Source organism: Neltuma alba, unplaced genomic scaffold (assembly GCF_004799145.2).
Source record: "Neltuma alba isolate B1F8T4 unplaced genomic scaffold, ASM479914v2 tig00013509_pilon, whole genome shotgun sequence".
NCBI lineage: Eukaryota > Viridiplantae > Streptophyta > Magnoliopsida > Fabales > Fabaceae > Neltuma > Neltuma alba.
This window is the reverse complement of record NW_021637732.1, coordinates 187091-205239: the sequence shown is the minus strand read 5'-3', so window position 1 is coordinate 205239 and position 18149 is coordinate 187091. Positions and strand designations below refer to the sequence as shown.

The 18149-nt window shown below is 37.3% G+C and overlaps 3 protein-coding genes across 4 annotated transcripts; 2 read left to right on the top strand and 1 right to left on the bottom strand.

Moving 5' to 3' along the window:
- Positions 1 to 1148: 1148 nt before the first annotated feature.
- On the top strand, positions 1149 to 3309 carry LOC114737927 (40S ribosomal protein S9-2). Its single transcript, XM_028925934.1, has 3 exons — positions 1149 to 1252; positions 1536 to 1917; positions 2670 to 3309. Exons 1-3 carry the CDS (start codon positions 1225 to 1227, stop codon positions 2851 to 2853), a joined length of 594 nt encoding a protein of 197 aa, XP_028781767.1. The 5' UTR covers positions 1149 to 1224; the 3' UTR covers positions 2854 to 3309.
- Positions 3310 to 7743: 4434 nt separating this feature from the next.
- LOC114737929 (uncharacterized) lies at positions 7744 to 9011 on the top strand. 2 transcript variants are annotated; one of them, XM_028925937.1, is made up of 2 exons: positions 7744 to 8040; positions 8070 to 9011. In XM_028925937.1, the coding sequence occupies exon 2, from the start codon at positions 8077 to 8079 to the stop codon at positions 8590 to 8592; it is 516 nt and encodes a 171-aa protein (XP_028781770.1). In that variant the 5' UTR covers positions 7744 to 8040; positions 8070 to 8076; the 3' UTR covers positions 8593 to 9011. The 2 variants fall into 2 exon arrangements, with proteins under 2 accessions (XP_028781770.1, XP_028781769.1); XM_028925936.1 differs by having other exon boundaries at positions 7747 to 8037; positions 8067 to 9011.
- Positions 9012 to 10602: 1591 nt separating this feature from the next.
- LOC114737931 (RNA-dependent RNA polymerase 2) lies at positions 10603 to 14932 on the bottom strand. Its single transcript, XM_028925938.1, is given in 6 exon segments — positions 10603 to 11511; positions 11607 to 11754; positions 12085 to 13468; positions 13471 to 13976; positions 14186 to 14355; positions 14357 to 14932. Coding segments are annotated over 6 exon segments (3369 nt in total). The 5' UTR covers positions 14738 to 14932; the 3' UTR covers positions 10603 to 10731.
- Positions 14933 to 18149: the final 3217 nt, after the last annotated feature.

Sequence of the window (18149 nt, the reverse complement as noted above, 5' to 3'; positions counted from 1 at the left end):
TAGGCTCTGTTTAGCATGAGGAAAATAGATGGAAAAGGAAGGGAGGAAAATTTTAATGAGTTCGGGTTTAAAGTTTTTAATTAATTTTTATTAATATAAATTTCTAATTTTTAAATAGAGCTTATTAAAATTTTTCTTTCTCTCTCATTACCTCTATTTTTAACCAAAGAATACTTTAGTGTTTTCTTAAGCCATTTTTGAAGCATTGAGGTTATAATCCTCCCACCAACAAGTATGCCTTCTTGGTATTTAAATTTGTGTCTTCTTCCTTATAGCACAGTTTTGGTTAATCTTTGGTGTTTTTATATTAAAAAAAGTATTTCTTTCACTAATTTGTACAAGATAATTTGAGTGCCAAATTAACAATAACACTGGATAATCTATGTCCTATTAGTTTACGTTTTTTAAAAAATAATTTTCGAGTTTTTTGGGGGCCATAAAGCATTCGAGTTTTCTAAAGAAGCAATTCGTGTTGCCTTTAACTGAACGAGCTTTCGAAGGAAGATACAAGTATATTTAAATTTAAATTTTAAATTTGAAAGAAGTATTTATTTAAGAAAAAACAGCAGCCCCTTAAAAATGACAACTAGAAAAATATATATTTATTATTCATTGAAACCCCCCGGGGGGGAGGGAGCTATTGCTTATATACTAAAGGTATGCTTCCCTTTTCAATTAAACTAGAAAAACATGCATTTCTTATTCATTATTTACGTATAACTAACCTTTTTAATTAAAGCTAACTTGTCTTATAATTGTACTTTATTTTTGGCGAAATTTATTTTTGGCGAAATTTGTAATTTTAAATTACTTGTTCTAATTTGACCGGAAAAAATTCATCTAAATTGACAAGTGATTTTTTATATAATATATTGATCCTTCGATCAAATATTAGTTCATATTAATAAAAATTATTTTTAACGTTTTAAATCAAAATATTAAACTCTGAGCAATATATGAGATATATTTAATTTACAATTTCCAATTTGCTGGGTGAAAAATAAAAATATTTCTTTGGAACCAAAGAAATTTGTACGAGTTAATGGGCTTCTCTCCACTCGTGGGCCCTAAGCCCGAAGATCCTTTGTCTGATAACAGGGTTTTGGTCTTGAGGTCCGTTAAAAGGCTCCCGCTCCGCAATTTTCAGCAGGATACCTAGGGCGCCACAAGGGAGGAAGCGAGGAAGCCAGAGAATTTACCTGACGGCTTCGACGAACTAGAGCCATGGTTCACGTATCATTCTATCGCAACTGTAAGTCTCTCTCAGACTGATCACTGGTTCTCCATGCGTGATGCTGTGTTAACAATGTTTAATAGGTTTCTTCCTTGAACAATGTGAGCTTCTGGTTAATTTGAAGATTGCTGATGTTCTCGTGATAATTTGCGATTGTTTTATGATATGGGGTTTAAGTTTTCCTGCCATTATTGAACTAATTTTTTCGAAGTAATTTTTTTGAATCTGCTCATTCTTTTGAAAACATTCCGGAAATATTTCGTGATTAATTTGTACTATAACATATTGCATTCTCTGATAGATGGGAAAACATTCAAGAAGCCTCGTCGTCCATATGAGAAGGAGCGTTTGGATGCTGAGTTGAGGCTTGTGGGAGAGTATGGACTTCGCTGCAAGAGGGAGCTTTGGAGGGTTCAGTATGCTCTGAGTCGTATCCGTAATAACGCAAGGGAGCTTTTGACCCTTGACGAGAAGAATCCGCGTCGGATCTTCGAGGGTGAAGCTCTTCTCCGTCGGATGTTTCGATATGGGCTTTTAGACGAGAGTCAGAACAAACTCGATTACGTCTTGGCTTTGACCGTTGAGAACTTCCTTGAGCGTCGTCTTCAGACACTTGTGTTCAAATCAGGGATGGCCAAGTCAATTCATCATGCTAGGGTCCTCATCAGGCAGAGGCATATTAGGTTTTAAATCTGCCTTATCTCTTTTAATCCAGTCGAGCTATTAGTTCCAAGCAACTTTGGTAGTGTAGTTAACTCAAAAGGTTTGAATAGTATGGATCTTAACACCTGATATGAATACCTTCATAAGGCTAAAAGTTTAGAGATTCTTACCTGCTGAATAATAGCTGCCCTGCTTGATGAGACTACTTGTTTAGTGGCCTCCTATTTGTGCCAACTAATTTGAAAAATGTGTTCTTATATCTTGTATGATTATCGTTTGTCAACTTAAATTGTAGGATATTATGAATTTATCTGTGTTTATTGCTGAGGAAGCGTTATAATGTGTTTGCGTGTTGGTAGTGTGCAGCGTGAGTGCCAGAGTTTACTCACGATCTGTTCCACTTGTGATGCTGTCTTCTTCGATAGACAAGTAAAGATTAAAGTCAATTTGTCTAGAAGTTATTGTGGCCCTTAAATTTTGAACAGGGGACTTAGTTCAAACAGTATTAGTTACTTCTCTATGAATGTATTAAAGCTAATGAGCTCATACGCTCCCTCGGAACTAGCTCCAAATTTCTAATTTTGTTGCTTCTGTATTCATGATTGTATGAGTTTTTTGTATGAATAAAATTTCCCTTTCCACTCAAAAAATTCAGTTAACCTAAATTTATAGTGACTCTTGTGAATGCAAATCTATTGCTGCAATATGTTATTGTATGATTTTTTTTTCCCACTAGGAAATAATTAATTTCTATGTCCTTTCGGCTTGCCAGGGTTGGTAGACAGGTGGTGAACATCCCATCATTCATGGTGCGAGTTGATTCCCAGAAGCACATTGACTTCTCACTTACAAGTCCATTTGGAGGTGGACGTCCTGGAAGAGTGAAGAGAAGGAACCAAAGGGCTGCTGCTAAGAAGGCTGCTGGTGGAGACGGAGATGATGAGGATGAGGAGTAAATCATGTATTTACCCTTTTGATAGTACTCTTGGATCTTGCGTCAGTTTTTGCCGTTAGTACTTTTAGTTTATTGCATGATTCAGTTCCATACTTTACAATCCTCCTTGTTTCTGGTTTGAAGAAAGCTTTGCGCGAGTTAAGTTATGGGACGTTATCTATTCTAAATTTACAAATTTTGCTCCAAATTCCAAATACTTGAGGTCACTGATTTGTCCAATGGCATCAGCACCATACTAAAAAGTGGTAGCTTCTGATTTAATTGATAGGTTACTTGTTTGTGGAATATCATGATATGGTTTATGTTCCATTTTGTTTGGAGATCGCCAGTTGCTACCAGAAGGCTAGGTTAGTATATGTAGAATAGACGATGAGGGAATGGCCAATTAAACGTGTAGTAAGTAAATGCAGTTCACTGTTATGTTGAGATTTCATTTGGAGTCTATTATTTTTCATGATCTTAGAATTTTGTAGTTTATTTACTTTTGTGAATGGTATAGTAAGTGGGTTATAAGTATTATCAAACGATTTGAAAAACATTTTTATTCAACTCCGAGACACCTCGAATAGTGTATGGTTACTTTCAAAGTTAAATTGCTTTCGAATAAATTAAACATCCTATCAAAATGCAAGGCGGAGATAATGCAGGCATTCTCATCCCCATCCCCTTTGCCTTTAATTTAAATCGACTAAATTTGTTAATATAAAGAAAGGAATGACAAAATCCATCCGGCTTTTTTCAGGTCCTACCTTTTTAAGTATGTCATTTTTACTCTTCCTACTTTCAACATAAAAATACCTGAAAGGGTAATCTTTTTTGAGTGACCTGAAAGAGTAATGTTGATAATGAGCACAATTAATTATGTAACATATAAAAGGCGCACAGGGACGAGAGAAACCTCAAATTACAAATGACAACACCCATAGGTGCACATTCAAATACATGGAGGGGGGGGGGTGGAGAAAGACCCTCTAGTTTCATATTCAAATATTCCTTAAACAAAGCATATTGTCATTGATGAAAAATAACTTTATGTTGGCGAAAGGCAATATTTTACTGATCATTATCCATACTCCAGAACAGAAGAAAGCAATAACATAAAGATAATCACGAGTTATTTTGTTAAAGATTTAAAGGACAAAAAAAGGGATCTCGACACTTAAATAAGATCTTGCACCGTGCCAAATGTGAAATGAGTACACGACGAAATGATGAACGGTTCTAATAAGAACTTTATCCCATTGGATTAAGTGATGAGCTCTATAATATTGAGGTAGACCATCAGAACCTGGCTCTTTTTTTTTTTTACAGAAAATGCAGCAACCACATGACAACTATTACACGCATTCTAAACCTACAGTAAACTGATTTCCTTAGTATTGCAAATGAGATTTTGTATGAAGCGATGAGAAGTTGGAATCAGTACGTACCTGTCGACTTTTGATTGCTTTAGTGCTATTCACGAGAATTTTAGTGTGATGGCTTTTCTGAACAATAGTTTTTCGTTTGGCGATTATATAGAGGGAAATTGAAATGTTTCTCACTAGTCATATGCCCAAATTGTAGCATTATGCTGGATTAACTTACGGTTCTGATATAATGTAATTCATTTTTCAGATTTTGCACAGTACACATGATTCCTTTGTGTGCGTGATTTGATGGTTCGTTTGCAGTCAAAGTTTTACAGTAATGGAGCGCATGTTGTTTCCAAGTTCAGGTATTGTGTCTTAGATTTTTATGTCAATTACCAATTTCCAGTCATGATAACTTTTTGTCCAAGAAAAAGCATTTAAATATCATTAATATGGAAAAATGTTACTCCTTCTGTCTTAAATATAAGATCCGGTCCTAAATATAAAACCCTTTTTGTAATGTAAATTACTCTACGAAAGGGATCTTATATTTAGAACAAGAGGATTACATCCATTAATACCACTCAAAAAAGAAAGATACTCAATGATAAATTGATAATAGATGATAGATAAATGATCAGTATCCGTCCTAGTTAATAACAGAACTAGAAGGCCACAGCAACCAAAAAAAAAAAAAGGCATTGCCTCAGAAAATTACGTTACACCAGACAACCTTTTTCTACTTCGGAGGCACGATCATTTGAAAAAGTGGAGAGAGGACATTTTCTTTGTAATTGTCCCTCTTTCTTTCTTTTTTCCCCCCTCCAAAACAGTAGATTATATATATATATAAACATAAACATATATATATATATATCTTACTAATAAAATGTTAATACTTTGTTTGGCAGTGGCTTGGCCCAATACGTCACCGAGTGATCGGGTCTAGTTTGTTTTATTTTTTTAAAAATATCTTAGTATAATTTTACAATATCAAATAATTTTTGAAAACTACATAATACTCCAACTAATTTGGATGCAAGTTTTCGTACAATTATGTTTAAGGAAATGTCTAAGCTCAATTTGAAATCTAGAAAATGATGTTTCTCATTTTCACTTTGATTGGTAAGTTGCTATTTTTTTTGGCAACAAAGTTTGTAATTTCAAATTTAATATTTTATTTTATATTATATAACAAAAATATAACATTTTTCAGATAAAAAATTGACATTGAACTAACAATCTTCATACGGAAGCAATCAATTTCAATTTTGTTAATCAAAATAAATATTTATATTAAAAACTGTTATGAGTTAAAAAAAAAGAGAATTAAAATGATATCTAAATAATTAAAATAACATGCTAATAGTTATTCGTAAACAGAGACAACAGCATGCTGACTGTATCACTGTACGGTCTCCGTCTTGGCCAATGCAAGGATGTTTATCTTTTAAAAAATAGAATAATAGCCTAATGATTTATTTTCACGATATAACATCTTGACATCATATCACGTCACTGCGTAATAATTGAACAGTCAAAAAAAGATTCCTTACCATTTTCTTTTTTACATTATATATTGAAATTGATTATAATTTGATAATTGGAAGACTAATTATTTATCACAAATATCTGCCTTCATTCTAAAATGGCTTGATTGTCAGTGAAATAAGGCCCCTTGTTTCGGAAGGCTTTGGGGGAGAGAAAAAATCCTTCCTATCCGGATCCGTAAAAGATTCTCCACTCTACTTTATGACCAACATTGACCCATAAGGACTTTCATGGAAATATCCAAGTTGACCAAAAGCACTAGATTCATCATAGAATATCAATAAATATTTTCCCGATCTTTTTTATAAATTAACTTTCCACTTGAGTCCCCAATAAAATTCATTATTCACCCAATGCCCTCTAGCCATGTGATAAAAATTCCACATATATTGAAAAAAAAGAGCCCATTTTCAATATTGCTTTACTAAGTTTTGGTAGTTGAATCTCATGTGTTTTTACTACCGATCACTTAAAAATGGGTTAGGAATGAGAATACGCATTCCTCACAAGTAGTTACACAAACACAAACATAAGGTATAATCAATTCTTGAAATAGTACAATCAAACCAACCTAACAAATTACAATCATTTAGGTTTAGGCAGCAAGACAGGATAATAATAATTAAAAAAAAAAACTAGAGTGGGGTGACCTGTGCCACTATGGTCTTTACCATGGTTTGGTGGTAGGCGAAAAAGGGCTCCACTATTTACATAATTTTAATAATAGTCTTCCTAGTGTTTTTTTTGGGGGAGCATTTTAATATAACATTAAAATAATTAAACTCATGTGGTCAATTTATCCAGTTCATATGCGGCTCCTGGGGACGCCACACGGGATTCCAAAACCGAAGCCATACCGCAACTTCGTCCCTTGACACCCAAATGGCCCGTTGTCTTTTTGGGAAAACAGTAGAGGACCACGCCCACTCCCATGTGTCCATTTTCTTGGGAGGCTCAACATTTGAATCAGTCACCCCATGATTCCCTTGCGCCATCACTCCCTAATTTAATACTTGTCTCATTCGGATTTAATCCGGTGGCTTTAATTTGTCTTTCCTTCCTTTGGCTGTAATCTTCAAGATTTGATAAAAGGAAATGACGTAGGCATGGTCTTCTTCTTCATTTTTTTAATTAAAAAGACCATGACTATTTCAGGTTAGGACGACAAAATTTTATAGAAAAAATTACACTCAGGTCTCACATAAGAGAATTAATTCATAAAAAGTCCCTTAAAATCCCAAAATAATTCCTAAGTCCCTGGGGACCTGCGTGTAATAACTTCTAATTGTGAAATTATCTATTTACCTCTATTAATTTAAACCCAATGCAATTCATTTACAACCTCAACAGTGACTGTTGACAACTCGAAGAGAAGTGGTTAACAACCTCGGAAATGTCCCTGGTATCTCACAGAGTGAGTTGTTAAGGGTAGTGCCGAGATTGCCAACCACTTCTCCTCAGATTGTCAACAGCCACCGTTGAAGTTGTAAATGAATTGCTACAATAAAATTAGTGGGAATAAGTAACTAATTTCACAATTACAATTTATTATACACATGTCCCTGGGAGCTTAGAAATCATTTCAAAATTTTTGGAGATTTTTTATGAATTAATTGTCTTGTGTGGGATTTGAGTGTAATTTTCCCAATTTTATATCATAACAATAAAAAGAGTGATATCAGCATCAGGGGTTAGCTCTAGAAATAAGGGTGTTCTGTATATAGAGTTGTAGAAAAATTCTCTTAATACATACTACTTTCGGTCCAAAACAAGTTATGTTCCTACAATCTTGAGGAGACTCCCTGAACACCATGTTTATGCTATGAGCAAAATTTGCAATCCATCTTGCACAGTCACTACGGCTTTACAGCTAAATCCGTGAGTTAATCACTCTCTTTCTAAGTGGCCACCAAAACAAACCAAAAATCTCACTCCACACCTTCCCCGTGGGAAGGCTCCGCACACCTAGGCCGGGCCCCACATGATATCGATCCGCTCATGAGTCATGACTCATCCCTTCAACGGCTCTCATTCCCTATCTCCAATTACTATTATACCCTCCCCTCTGCCATTATGATCAGCCTACTGTCTCCCTTAACCCTCGGCTCCCCATTATATCCCTACATGTATAAACGGAACTTGGACTTCGTGCGAGACCTCGCACTGAACACGGAATGATTGGGATCATTGTCTCCAACACTTCTCACACATAATACCTATAACTACCGGTCCCTTCTCCCTCTGCTTCTCTCTGCCTTCTTCCTCTCATCGATTCTTCTACTGGTTTTCTCAATTTCACTGCAAAATTCGCGGTCTTTGATATGTCTCACATGGAGCCCGAATCATTCGCCGAAGACAGATCCAACAGTCTTCTAGCCAACACCCGCTGCTGCTTCTGCTTCCCCTGTTTCGGTTCCCGCCCTTCTCCCACCGTCGGTCTCGTCTGGTGGGAGCGCGTACGAGCCACGTCCTGGTCTCACTCCCGCACGCATGCGTCTTCTGTTACCGACGATCGCTGGTGGTCTCGTGGCATCAGAGCCCTCATGAAGCTCCGTGAGTGGTCCGAGATCGTCGCCGGACCCAGGTGGAAGACCTTTATCCGGAGGTTCAACAGGAACAGAAGTGGCGGCGGCTGCAAGCACGGCAAGTACCAATATGACCCCATGAGCTACGCCTTGAACTTCGACGAAGGCCCTAACAGCCCGAACGGCGATTCCGAAGACAACGGCTACGACGGATACCACAATTTCTCCACCCGCTACGCCGCCACGCCCGGTTCAGTCCCGTTGAGGTCAGTCGATGCCACACCGGGTAAGGACGTTACTGTACTCGCGTGAAAGGTGGCAGAATGCGCCGTGTAGGCTAAGATGCGCCGGTGGGTGGTGTGGTGCGCTGGAAGAGGCCCAGCATGAGCTGGACTAGATGTCAGAAACACACGAGAGTCGTTGATTACGCGAGGCTTACGCGCTGCTGTTAGCGGTGGTTCGCTGGCCGCGTCGCGCCACTGCACTTTTTTTTTTCGGTGTTTATTCTGTTCATAAAGTATTTTTCTAGCAGATATTGTGTCTGTATATATAAAAATAATAATTTTCTTATTATGGTTGGTAACATAAAAGAATACAAAGGACGGCGTGGTGTTGATATTGAGATGAGTATACGCATGGGATAAAGCAAGATTTGGCTTGTTATGCTCAATTCTCTCTTTTTGTTTTGTCATTGTTTTATTTTTAATATAAAACTTATTTATCATATTTATCAATTTTCTCTAAATTATCCCTATAGATATTTCTTTAACCATAATCAAATAAAAGAGGGAAAAGGGATATTAAAAAAGATGATTATGGTGTTTTAGGAAAAACGTGTCACATTTTTTATAATTAACCAACTTACCTAACTTTCTTAATATAATCAAATTAGTTAAATGAATCTTATATTAAAGATAGGAGGAGTATATATCTTTATTTGTTATATGCTGGAGTATTTATTGTGGAACCGGTCCAAACGGGCATCTGTCTTCTTTTTTTTTTTTTTTTAAATTAATCTATTTATTAAATATATGTATTCATGGTTATAGTGGAAAAAAAGCATCGACCATGTTGGAGGGATCTGATAGGTTTGGGCAGATGATGGGGCAATTTGAGGAGAATAAAGTGGGGTCACATCTCAGAATCACATTCAAGAGTGCGACAGCCACCTCGTCCTCTTGCATAGGATAAAAAAGTGAAAAGAAAATACTAGTACCACGGGATGCGAATGCGATGCGATTCATGGGGATCTTTATCACCCACATTTTTCCATTTTGAAAAAAGTAATGCTATTTTATCTCTATAATTTATCTGTTTGACTATCTTCCGGTATCCCTTTTAACGTCATTTTTTACCATGAAGCTTCAAAAAAAAAAATTTTAATTATCAAGAACTTTCAATAACAAATGATTAGCATGAAGTTGTTGTTATTTTCTATTTTGAAATTTGTTATTCTATATTTTTCAGTAATTAAAATTTTTTTTGAGACCGAAGTATAATTCTCTTTTTTATTTTTTTAATCCTCTGTGCGGGGGTGGACAACAGACGTTTCAAGCTCAATGCTATTCTCAGCTTCATCCTGCAATTATCTTAGCTCAATAAACCCAGCAGACAGGTTGCATTTATCCCGGCAACATGTAATCGTAATCGTACACAGAGGGATGAGGTCCTGCCTCCAATCAATATCCTGCCATAAATATTTAACGACAAATATGGCCTCCTCAGAAACATGACCGACCCCCCGGGGGGGGGGGGGAGTCCAAATGGACTGAATACAAGCAAAAAAATTTACTATATGTTTCTATTTATCTCATTTTCAACACATTTTATCAAATAAATTTTAAACCTAGTTAATTTTATTTATATTTAATATGTACACTTTTAAGAAAATAATAATGTGCAAAATTATACGTTTATATTAAAAATTTAATATAAATAACTTATAATGATGACTAAGAAAATCTTTTACCTTTATTTTGAGTCAACATAACATGATATCTTTTTCACTCCAAAATTGTCATCAACATGTACAACATGAAGAGAAAATCCTCACTCATTATTGCACCGCATGCTAATACAAGGAACATGGAGAGGTAATTCTTCTCAACCAGGCTCCTCCCCTCTCCTCCTCACTTATCACTTGACCATTGACACATAAGTAGAAAAAAGAAAACCATTACAAAAATTCCACCCAAAAAAAAATCATAAATTGTTATAGAAAAGTTCTAGCGCTTTTTAGTTCCCTCAGGCGGATTCATACCTTGACCACAACCTGCGTCTTGTCTTGTCTTCAACACCTAAGCTAGTTCCAAACAACAAATAAATTCTAACATGCAAGATCATGCTAAAATATAAAATATTTATAACAAGTCGTACCATTTACAAGTCATTAATAGTTCAGACTCCAAGCAACACTGGGACCGATCTAATTTTCATTGGAAGAAATGCTATCTAACAACTAGAGTTTACCCTCAGTTTTTTTCCCTTCCCAGACTTTATATGCAATAAAATGTCCCCTAAGATCCACGGAAAACTCAGAAAACTAGAGTTCTCCTGGTTATATGGAGGGTGATACGTGACATGATACCAAGCACCGGCCAGTTGCATCTTTTCATGTGGTTGGCAACTACTTTCAAACCAATGTTTAGCTTCATGCTGTAAATTCTTCACCGATAACAGAATCCTATCCTTCATATCTCCGTATCTCCTGTTATCACGCTGCAAGTATGAAGCACGACTTCGCAAGTTACCAGTCAGCAACTCATCCTCAGTCTCAGCACCATAGAAGTTCATTAAAGATCTCATTTTCTCAGCATACATATCTCTATGAAGTTTTGCAACCTCCAGAAAGTCCTCAAAACCATCCACCTCAAGTTCATGATCATATGCTTCTGCTAGTTTCTCAGACGACCAATCAGAGTTGGATCTTTGTTGTAGGATCAACTCAACTATGGTTCGATATAGTTTTCCCAGAACCCCCTTTGAGATATACATTGGTTTCCCTACCCTCTCCATGAAATCAGGAAACTCCCTTGGTTTCAAGGCTCTTGGCATTTCAGCAGGATTTCCGGTCTTCGCAAAGTCTACAGCCATGGAGTGAAGCTCTGCCAACGCCAGACATTTTCTACTCAAGGCCTTCTCAGGGTCACGGTCTGCATGAACCAGATGAGCTGTAGAGATAGCACCTAAAGTATCATTGATCATGTAATCAACAAAAAATTGTTGGATCTCCTGCCAATGCAAGTAAGAACAAATGAGGAACAATTCCAAATTTATCAATATTAAGGTAATAGTCAAGTCCAAACTGAACTGTGCCAAAAAATTACCTTTAGTGTCACCTCGTGATCCATTACACGAGGCCTCCTTGAGCAGTCCATTGGAGCCACTGTTCTGCCTGGGATGAGGCCTCTATCCCAGCTTATGAAATACAAATCACCATCAAGATCACCACCTGAGCATTCATTTGGATGTGGCCTGTAGATCAAGAGACAAGTTTTTACTCAGAGGCAGCAATACGTCAGGACTAAAAAAATCTACTATCACTAGTCAATTCCCACTAGACAACATACACAATATCTACTTAGATAGAGAACAGCAGAAATTAAGGGTATGCCAAGCCTAACCAACCATCAAAACTATTGACCAACTGGTAGCATCAGATTGTAATCAACCTAACAACATGACTAATGAATCTAAATCCAAGCAGAGAATAAAAACACAGACAGCAGAACTGCAGAAATGGTATGGCATTTTGGAAGATGACGATCACATCTAGCAAGTCCATGTAAAACCTTCTATGCTTACCTAGGCCCTTTTTGCGGGAAGATAAGGCAATCTCGCAAACCGTTCTCCTCTAATTCCACATCATAGATGGCATCAAGGACTCTGATGTCTCCTGGGTGAAGACAAGGATTTTTTGTGACAACCACCTTGCCCACTATCACACATGTGCTCTCATCCACTCTCCTTAAGCTTCCATCTCCACATTCAAGCTCAGATTTGGTCATGGTCATGCGGACGTATACTTGGCCATAATTTAAGAGACCCGTTTCATCCAAGCAGCCAATTAAAACTCGACCTTGGGGGACAAATATTCGGCATCTACTTTTCAAGTCAGATAACTGGTGCTCATAATAAGCCCTAAGCATCATTGATAAGTAAGGTTCAATGTTTGGTTCATAACCTTGAAGCAACATCTTCACTAGAATGTTTTTCGAATCAGCACCACTTAAACTCTCTAGAACATTCAAAGCTGCCTCTCTGTTATTCAACATGTTTGCTAGTAAAGACAGCTGATCCTGTTGCAATGCCTCAAACACTTCATCTTCCACTCCTAAGGTGGACAACAGGGTTATAATCTCTCGATTCAGAAAGCAAGGCATAGATTCACTCCATTTAGTGACATTAAGCATTGTGCTATTGGATTCAAACTTAAGCATATTTTTGCGCAATGATAACTTCTTGAAAGAATATTGATCAACAGCAATGACACCCTTGTATCCACCATAGCGAATTTGGAAGGCTGATGGAACATGGTCCAATTTACACTTCTCTGCTACTTGCTTGGCAAAAGATTGAGAAATTTTTCCAATACCATCAGAGAAACAATAATTTGTACCATCATCAGAGGTGATTTCAATATCTGGAATTAACTCCACATCTCGTGTTGGAACTTCAAGAGTTTGCATGGAAGAACTGAACAACTGACCCATCCTTGCTGCACATTTAGAGACACTGGGTATCACTTTGAACCTTCCCATCCATTCTCTAATATAATCTGCCGTCACAGAGTCATTAGAAGCAAACATCCAAACGGAACTTGACCTGAGTTGACTAGCTGAATAGGCCAGAAACTCAAATCTCTTAGCCCCGATTACAATCCCATCTTGAAGAATAGTCAATATCCTCTTGTATATTTCAGTTTCAAAAGACTTTGAAAAGATGCCCTTTTGAATGCTGGTGGAGACTGCATTGGTTGGAAGCTTACTCCAATCCTCTTCAACAAAAGTAACTCTAATGAAGTCTGACGCATATGATGCAAAATGCTTTACCACGTAATTAGAGGTTTCAAGCTCAGGACCAAGACAATATATCTTTGATGGGGTAATCAAGGCTCTATGGCAACTCATGACGTTATTATCCATCAACCTTTTGTGTGATGATGGCGGAACAGTTCTCTTTTTACACACCTTAGCACGTGTAATTGGCTCTTCACATATTTTAGGGGTTCATAACAGGTGGACTTTAGGTTGTGCAACTTCTGAAGAATCACAGCACAAGTTTCTTCATTTAAGGTGCTGAACAAATCAATCAAATCATTATCTACTGAAGCAAAGCTTATTTTCTGTGTATGAACAAGAGAATTGAGTTGAAAAATAATCTCATATGGCAACTTTGAATCTGAACCACACTTTACAAGTGGAACTATTTCTGATGAAGAACCGAATTCTTCCCCATCTTCCAGAATTATATCATTCAAATTTTCTCTGTAGAGTGGGAAGCTTCGAAAAATGTCTGCAGCTAATGGCTCTTCTTCAACGACCCAGCAAAATGAGGTAGAGTGTCCAACTGACTTCATGGGTGAGAAATCTGTTGTCCGTACCCAAAACAAACCCAAAATCGAACTAACTGAAAGCTTAGAATCTTTGTCCTCTGGAAATAATCTGGCTATTGAAGAAAGACTTGACGAACTTTTACTCTGATCTCAGGAAATTCAACCATGAATTAGTTAATTTATCTACATAAATTTAGTTAAATCTTTTCTCCTCCCTTGTATTCCCAATAGTGACACTTTCTGTGAGAATATGTCACAATGTTGATGAATTCCAAGTAAATGGAAAAAAAATCTCAGCATTTACATGCTGGACAAAGTTACGTTCATCTGCATACATGAAACAACAGCAACAGTCTTAAGGTATACCTTCAGATTAGTGCATTCAGTTTTCCTTCCTCAAGAGAATACCCATTTGTCTCCAGTATATCCTGAAACATTATTTCCAGTTTGTAACACTCTTTCCCCTGCCACCACCCAAAACTCACCCTCTCCCTCTCGAGCATGATCCATCCTCTCACACACACCCTCCCAGGATTCCAACACACTCATACAGTTCTCTTTAACCATAAAACCCGCATGCAAAACCCCATTGTCGACCCGGTTTCTTGCATTGGCGGGTCTAAAGACGATGTCTTCCGAGCTCTCAGAGATTTTGAGGAAGTGGGACTTGAAGACAAGGCGGTCTTGAAGAGAAAGTGATTGAGCCTTCGCTTTAGCGTCGAGCGTAGCAAACTGGACGCGGCCGAAGCCCCGCGACTTCCAGTTCTCGCGCTCCGTAAAGATTTCCAAGGCGAAGACTGAGCCAGGACCGGTTATGGACTCCAGAAATTCTAAGAGCTCTTTGGCTACAGCAGAGTGGGGTATGTTGGAGATTCGAACTGTGGGATTGTTTTGCACACCCATTGACAATGGAGAACGGGGCGACGGTTATGATAGAATCATACAAGCGTTCAGTGACCAAACACGAACGACTATCCGACGCCGAGGAAGTCTGTGGTAACCAAGGAAAAGAAGAGCCGATATGGCCCTAAAAAGCGAATAGATTTTCAGACGAAACGGAAGAAGTCTGGAAATTTCAGAGTTCAGACAAATCCCCAGTCCCGAACAGAATTCAACACGTGTTGAGTCACTTGAGTGAGTTAAGACTAGAGCGGAAACTGGAGTGGGCAGTGAGGCCGATCGTCTCGGGTTAAAAGAAATTGAAAAAAAAAAAGGGTTAATACAAATTTGATCCTTCAAATTTGGACCCAATTTGGTATTGGTCACTGAAATTTAAAACGTGAGGTATTGGTCCCTGAAATTATATCCATTTCAGACTGTTAGTCCCTAACATCTTGGCACCGTTAAATTTTGCTGACGTGGCGTTAACACTGTTAACCGATGAGTTGGCATATATGTGGCATATGACCTGGACATGGTATTAGTCCCTCAAATTTGAGACCATTTTGGTATTGGTCCGTGATATTTAAATAGATGGTATTAGTCCCTCAAATTATATCTGTTCTGTGTCGTTGGTTCTTGATAGCTTTACGCCATCAATTTGTCTGAGTTGGCTCTAACTTTGTTAACCTATGATATGGCATTTGACTTGGCAACTAAAACTTGATGATGTGGTATGAGCAATGGAAGGCTATGGTCGAAGAGAATCTATGCAATATGGGATTCACTTTTGTCAAAACATAGAGCTTCTGCTCCTATATTATTGTGGAGGAAACGCATTGCATTCTCAGCTAAACCTTCTACCTCATCTGCTACCTTTGAGCAAAAAGGTGACTTAACAGTTAATGAGAAGAAGAAGCTGGCTTCAGATACAAAACCACTCCCATTGAAGCCATCTTCTTCTAGTACAGACGATGATGAACCTCCCAAGAAAAAAGAGAAGCCCATTACCAGAGTAAGAAGCTTGAGAAAAAGCAACAAGAACCTCACTAGCAACTCCAACAAAAAGGCAGGCACAACCAGCAAGCCACCAGAGCCGCTGACAGCAAAGTAGAGGGTTCTACAGGAACAGATAAAAAGAGGAGGGCCTAAAGCTATCAGGGACCAAATGCTAGAAACAGATATAATTTGAGGGACCAATACCATCAGTTTTAAATTTCAGGGACCAATACCAAAATGGCCCCAAATTTGAGGGACCAATATCATGTCCAGGTCATATGCCAACTCATCAGTTTAACGGTGTTAACGCCACGTCAGTAGAATTTAACGGTGCTAAGATGCCAGGGACCAACGGTCTGAAACGAACATAATTTCAGGGACCAATACCACACGTTTTAAATTTCAGGACCAATATCAAATTGGGTCCAAATTTGAGGGACTAAAATTTGTATTAACCCAAAAAAAAATAACAATACAAGTTAGGCGAGGACGATGAGCCGATGATCATATATTGCTTATTTGCTTCACAGTCTTTTCTTTTCGGTGGTATTCTTCTTTAGGGCAAGGGCCTATGCGGTTCATCCATAACAGACCATTCAAGAAAAAAAGGGCAATAAACGGTTAGCTGCGAAGGAAAGGAGCCGAAACTGATTTTTTCACTCATAAGCGGCGTTTGTACTTTCAATGGGTCTATAGTGTTTTTTTTTTTAATGGAGAGGGAACTCCTCTTTTGTGGCATGGATCCCTGTTTGGTTTTAAGTTTGACTTTGAAATTTGAAGTCATTGAGCCGAGTTGATTAGCAAAGTGCGTTGCTGTGAAAGAATGTTAGACTTGCTTCCAATAGTTAATCAGGCATCCATTGGACGTGACAGCAAGCTTCAAGTCAATTTATATAGCATCAAGGCACTTCTAATGAACTCTTCTTCCAAAAAAAGGTTTGTGTTTTTTAATCTAACGATCGAGGCGCACACATACACCCCACATGACGCACAGTCAACACAATTCAACCGGTGACATTCCTCAGTGAAGGTTTTGAAGAAGGGTTCCATTAAGGTATCAAGCCAAAAAAAGGTGTTAATAGACTCCTCTTCAACAAAGTTACTGACAAGTTTGTTTCTTTGGAAAAATTGATAATTAAGAATTTTATCAAGCTACTAATTATAATTACAAATCTCTAATTATTAAGACCATACGAGGTAATCTTATTTTTAGTGTTACCTCTGATAGTGAATGTAAGACTCAGTTGATTAATTTAAAAAAAATTAAAAAGCTAATATAACTTAATTATAACATGTTATATAATCCATTTAAAATATTTATGTGTATTATTAGATTATATATGAATAAGTCGAGTAAATTAGTTTAAAGAAAAACAATAAATATAAATATTTAAAATAATTTATTTATGTTGCTTGATTTTTTTAAATTAGTTAAATGAATTTTATGTTAATGATCGGATATAATATTACAATTTAGTTATTTGGTGTTCAATGTAGTTTTTTAATTGTGAGAAAAATTGTTAAATTAGTTTTACAAGTTGTGAATGAGACTACTGAAATCATATACAAGTAATTGCAACTTCTGCATAAACCACTTTAGTAAAGTCAGGTAAGCAAACAGCAACGACCACGGTACGCTCTTCGTCTGAGGTGCCCCAATCTCCTGGTTTAGATTCCACCGTATCCAGTCCTTTCCTCTAATCAGTGGGTAGACAACAAATGAACTGAGAAATGCCAATAGTATGCTCTACCGTGCATCCTGGGATCAAGAAATCCTGAAGAGGAAAATATTCCACAACGGGCATCAAAGCAACGATATGAGAGAAAACAAAGTGGACAATGAAATCGTGAGAGTTGAAGTGGATGGGTTCGTTAGAGGGACTGGAAACAGTGGCTGTGGAGGAGTGATCAAAGACAGCTCACTTCAATGGATATGTGGTTTCAGTGGTAAACTTGTTCCAGTCCCACCGGTGACTGCAGAGGTCTTGGGAATTATCAATGGTCTCAACATACGCTGGCATAGAGGCTTCAGGAAAATAGCGATTTATATTGATTGTCTAACTGCTATTAACGGTCTCAACATAGAGATATCTTCATGATGCTAGAATGGTGATTTGTAGGGATTGGCACGTTGATTTTCATTACATAAGCAGGGAGGAAAACTCCCATGTTGATTACTTAGCTAGACTAGCGCATATGATATAGAAAAATTTTATATCTTTGATCAACCATCTCCTTATATACATGAGGCGGAAGTTAATAAAAGAGGGTAGTTAGATTCTGCGGTCTCTAATAATATATATTGTTGTTAGCTTCTTGTTGGTGATTTAATAGTATACAGTTTTTTTTTAATATAAAAAGTCAGGCAAGCCACTTAAAATAGGGCTTGTATTTGATTGGATTATTTTATATTGTATACAATTTTAAAAATAAGCAG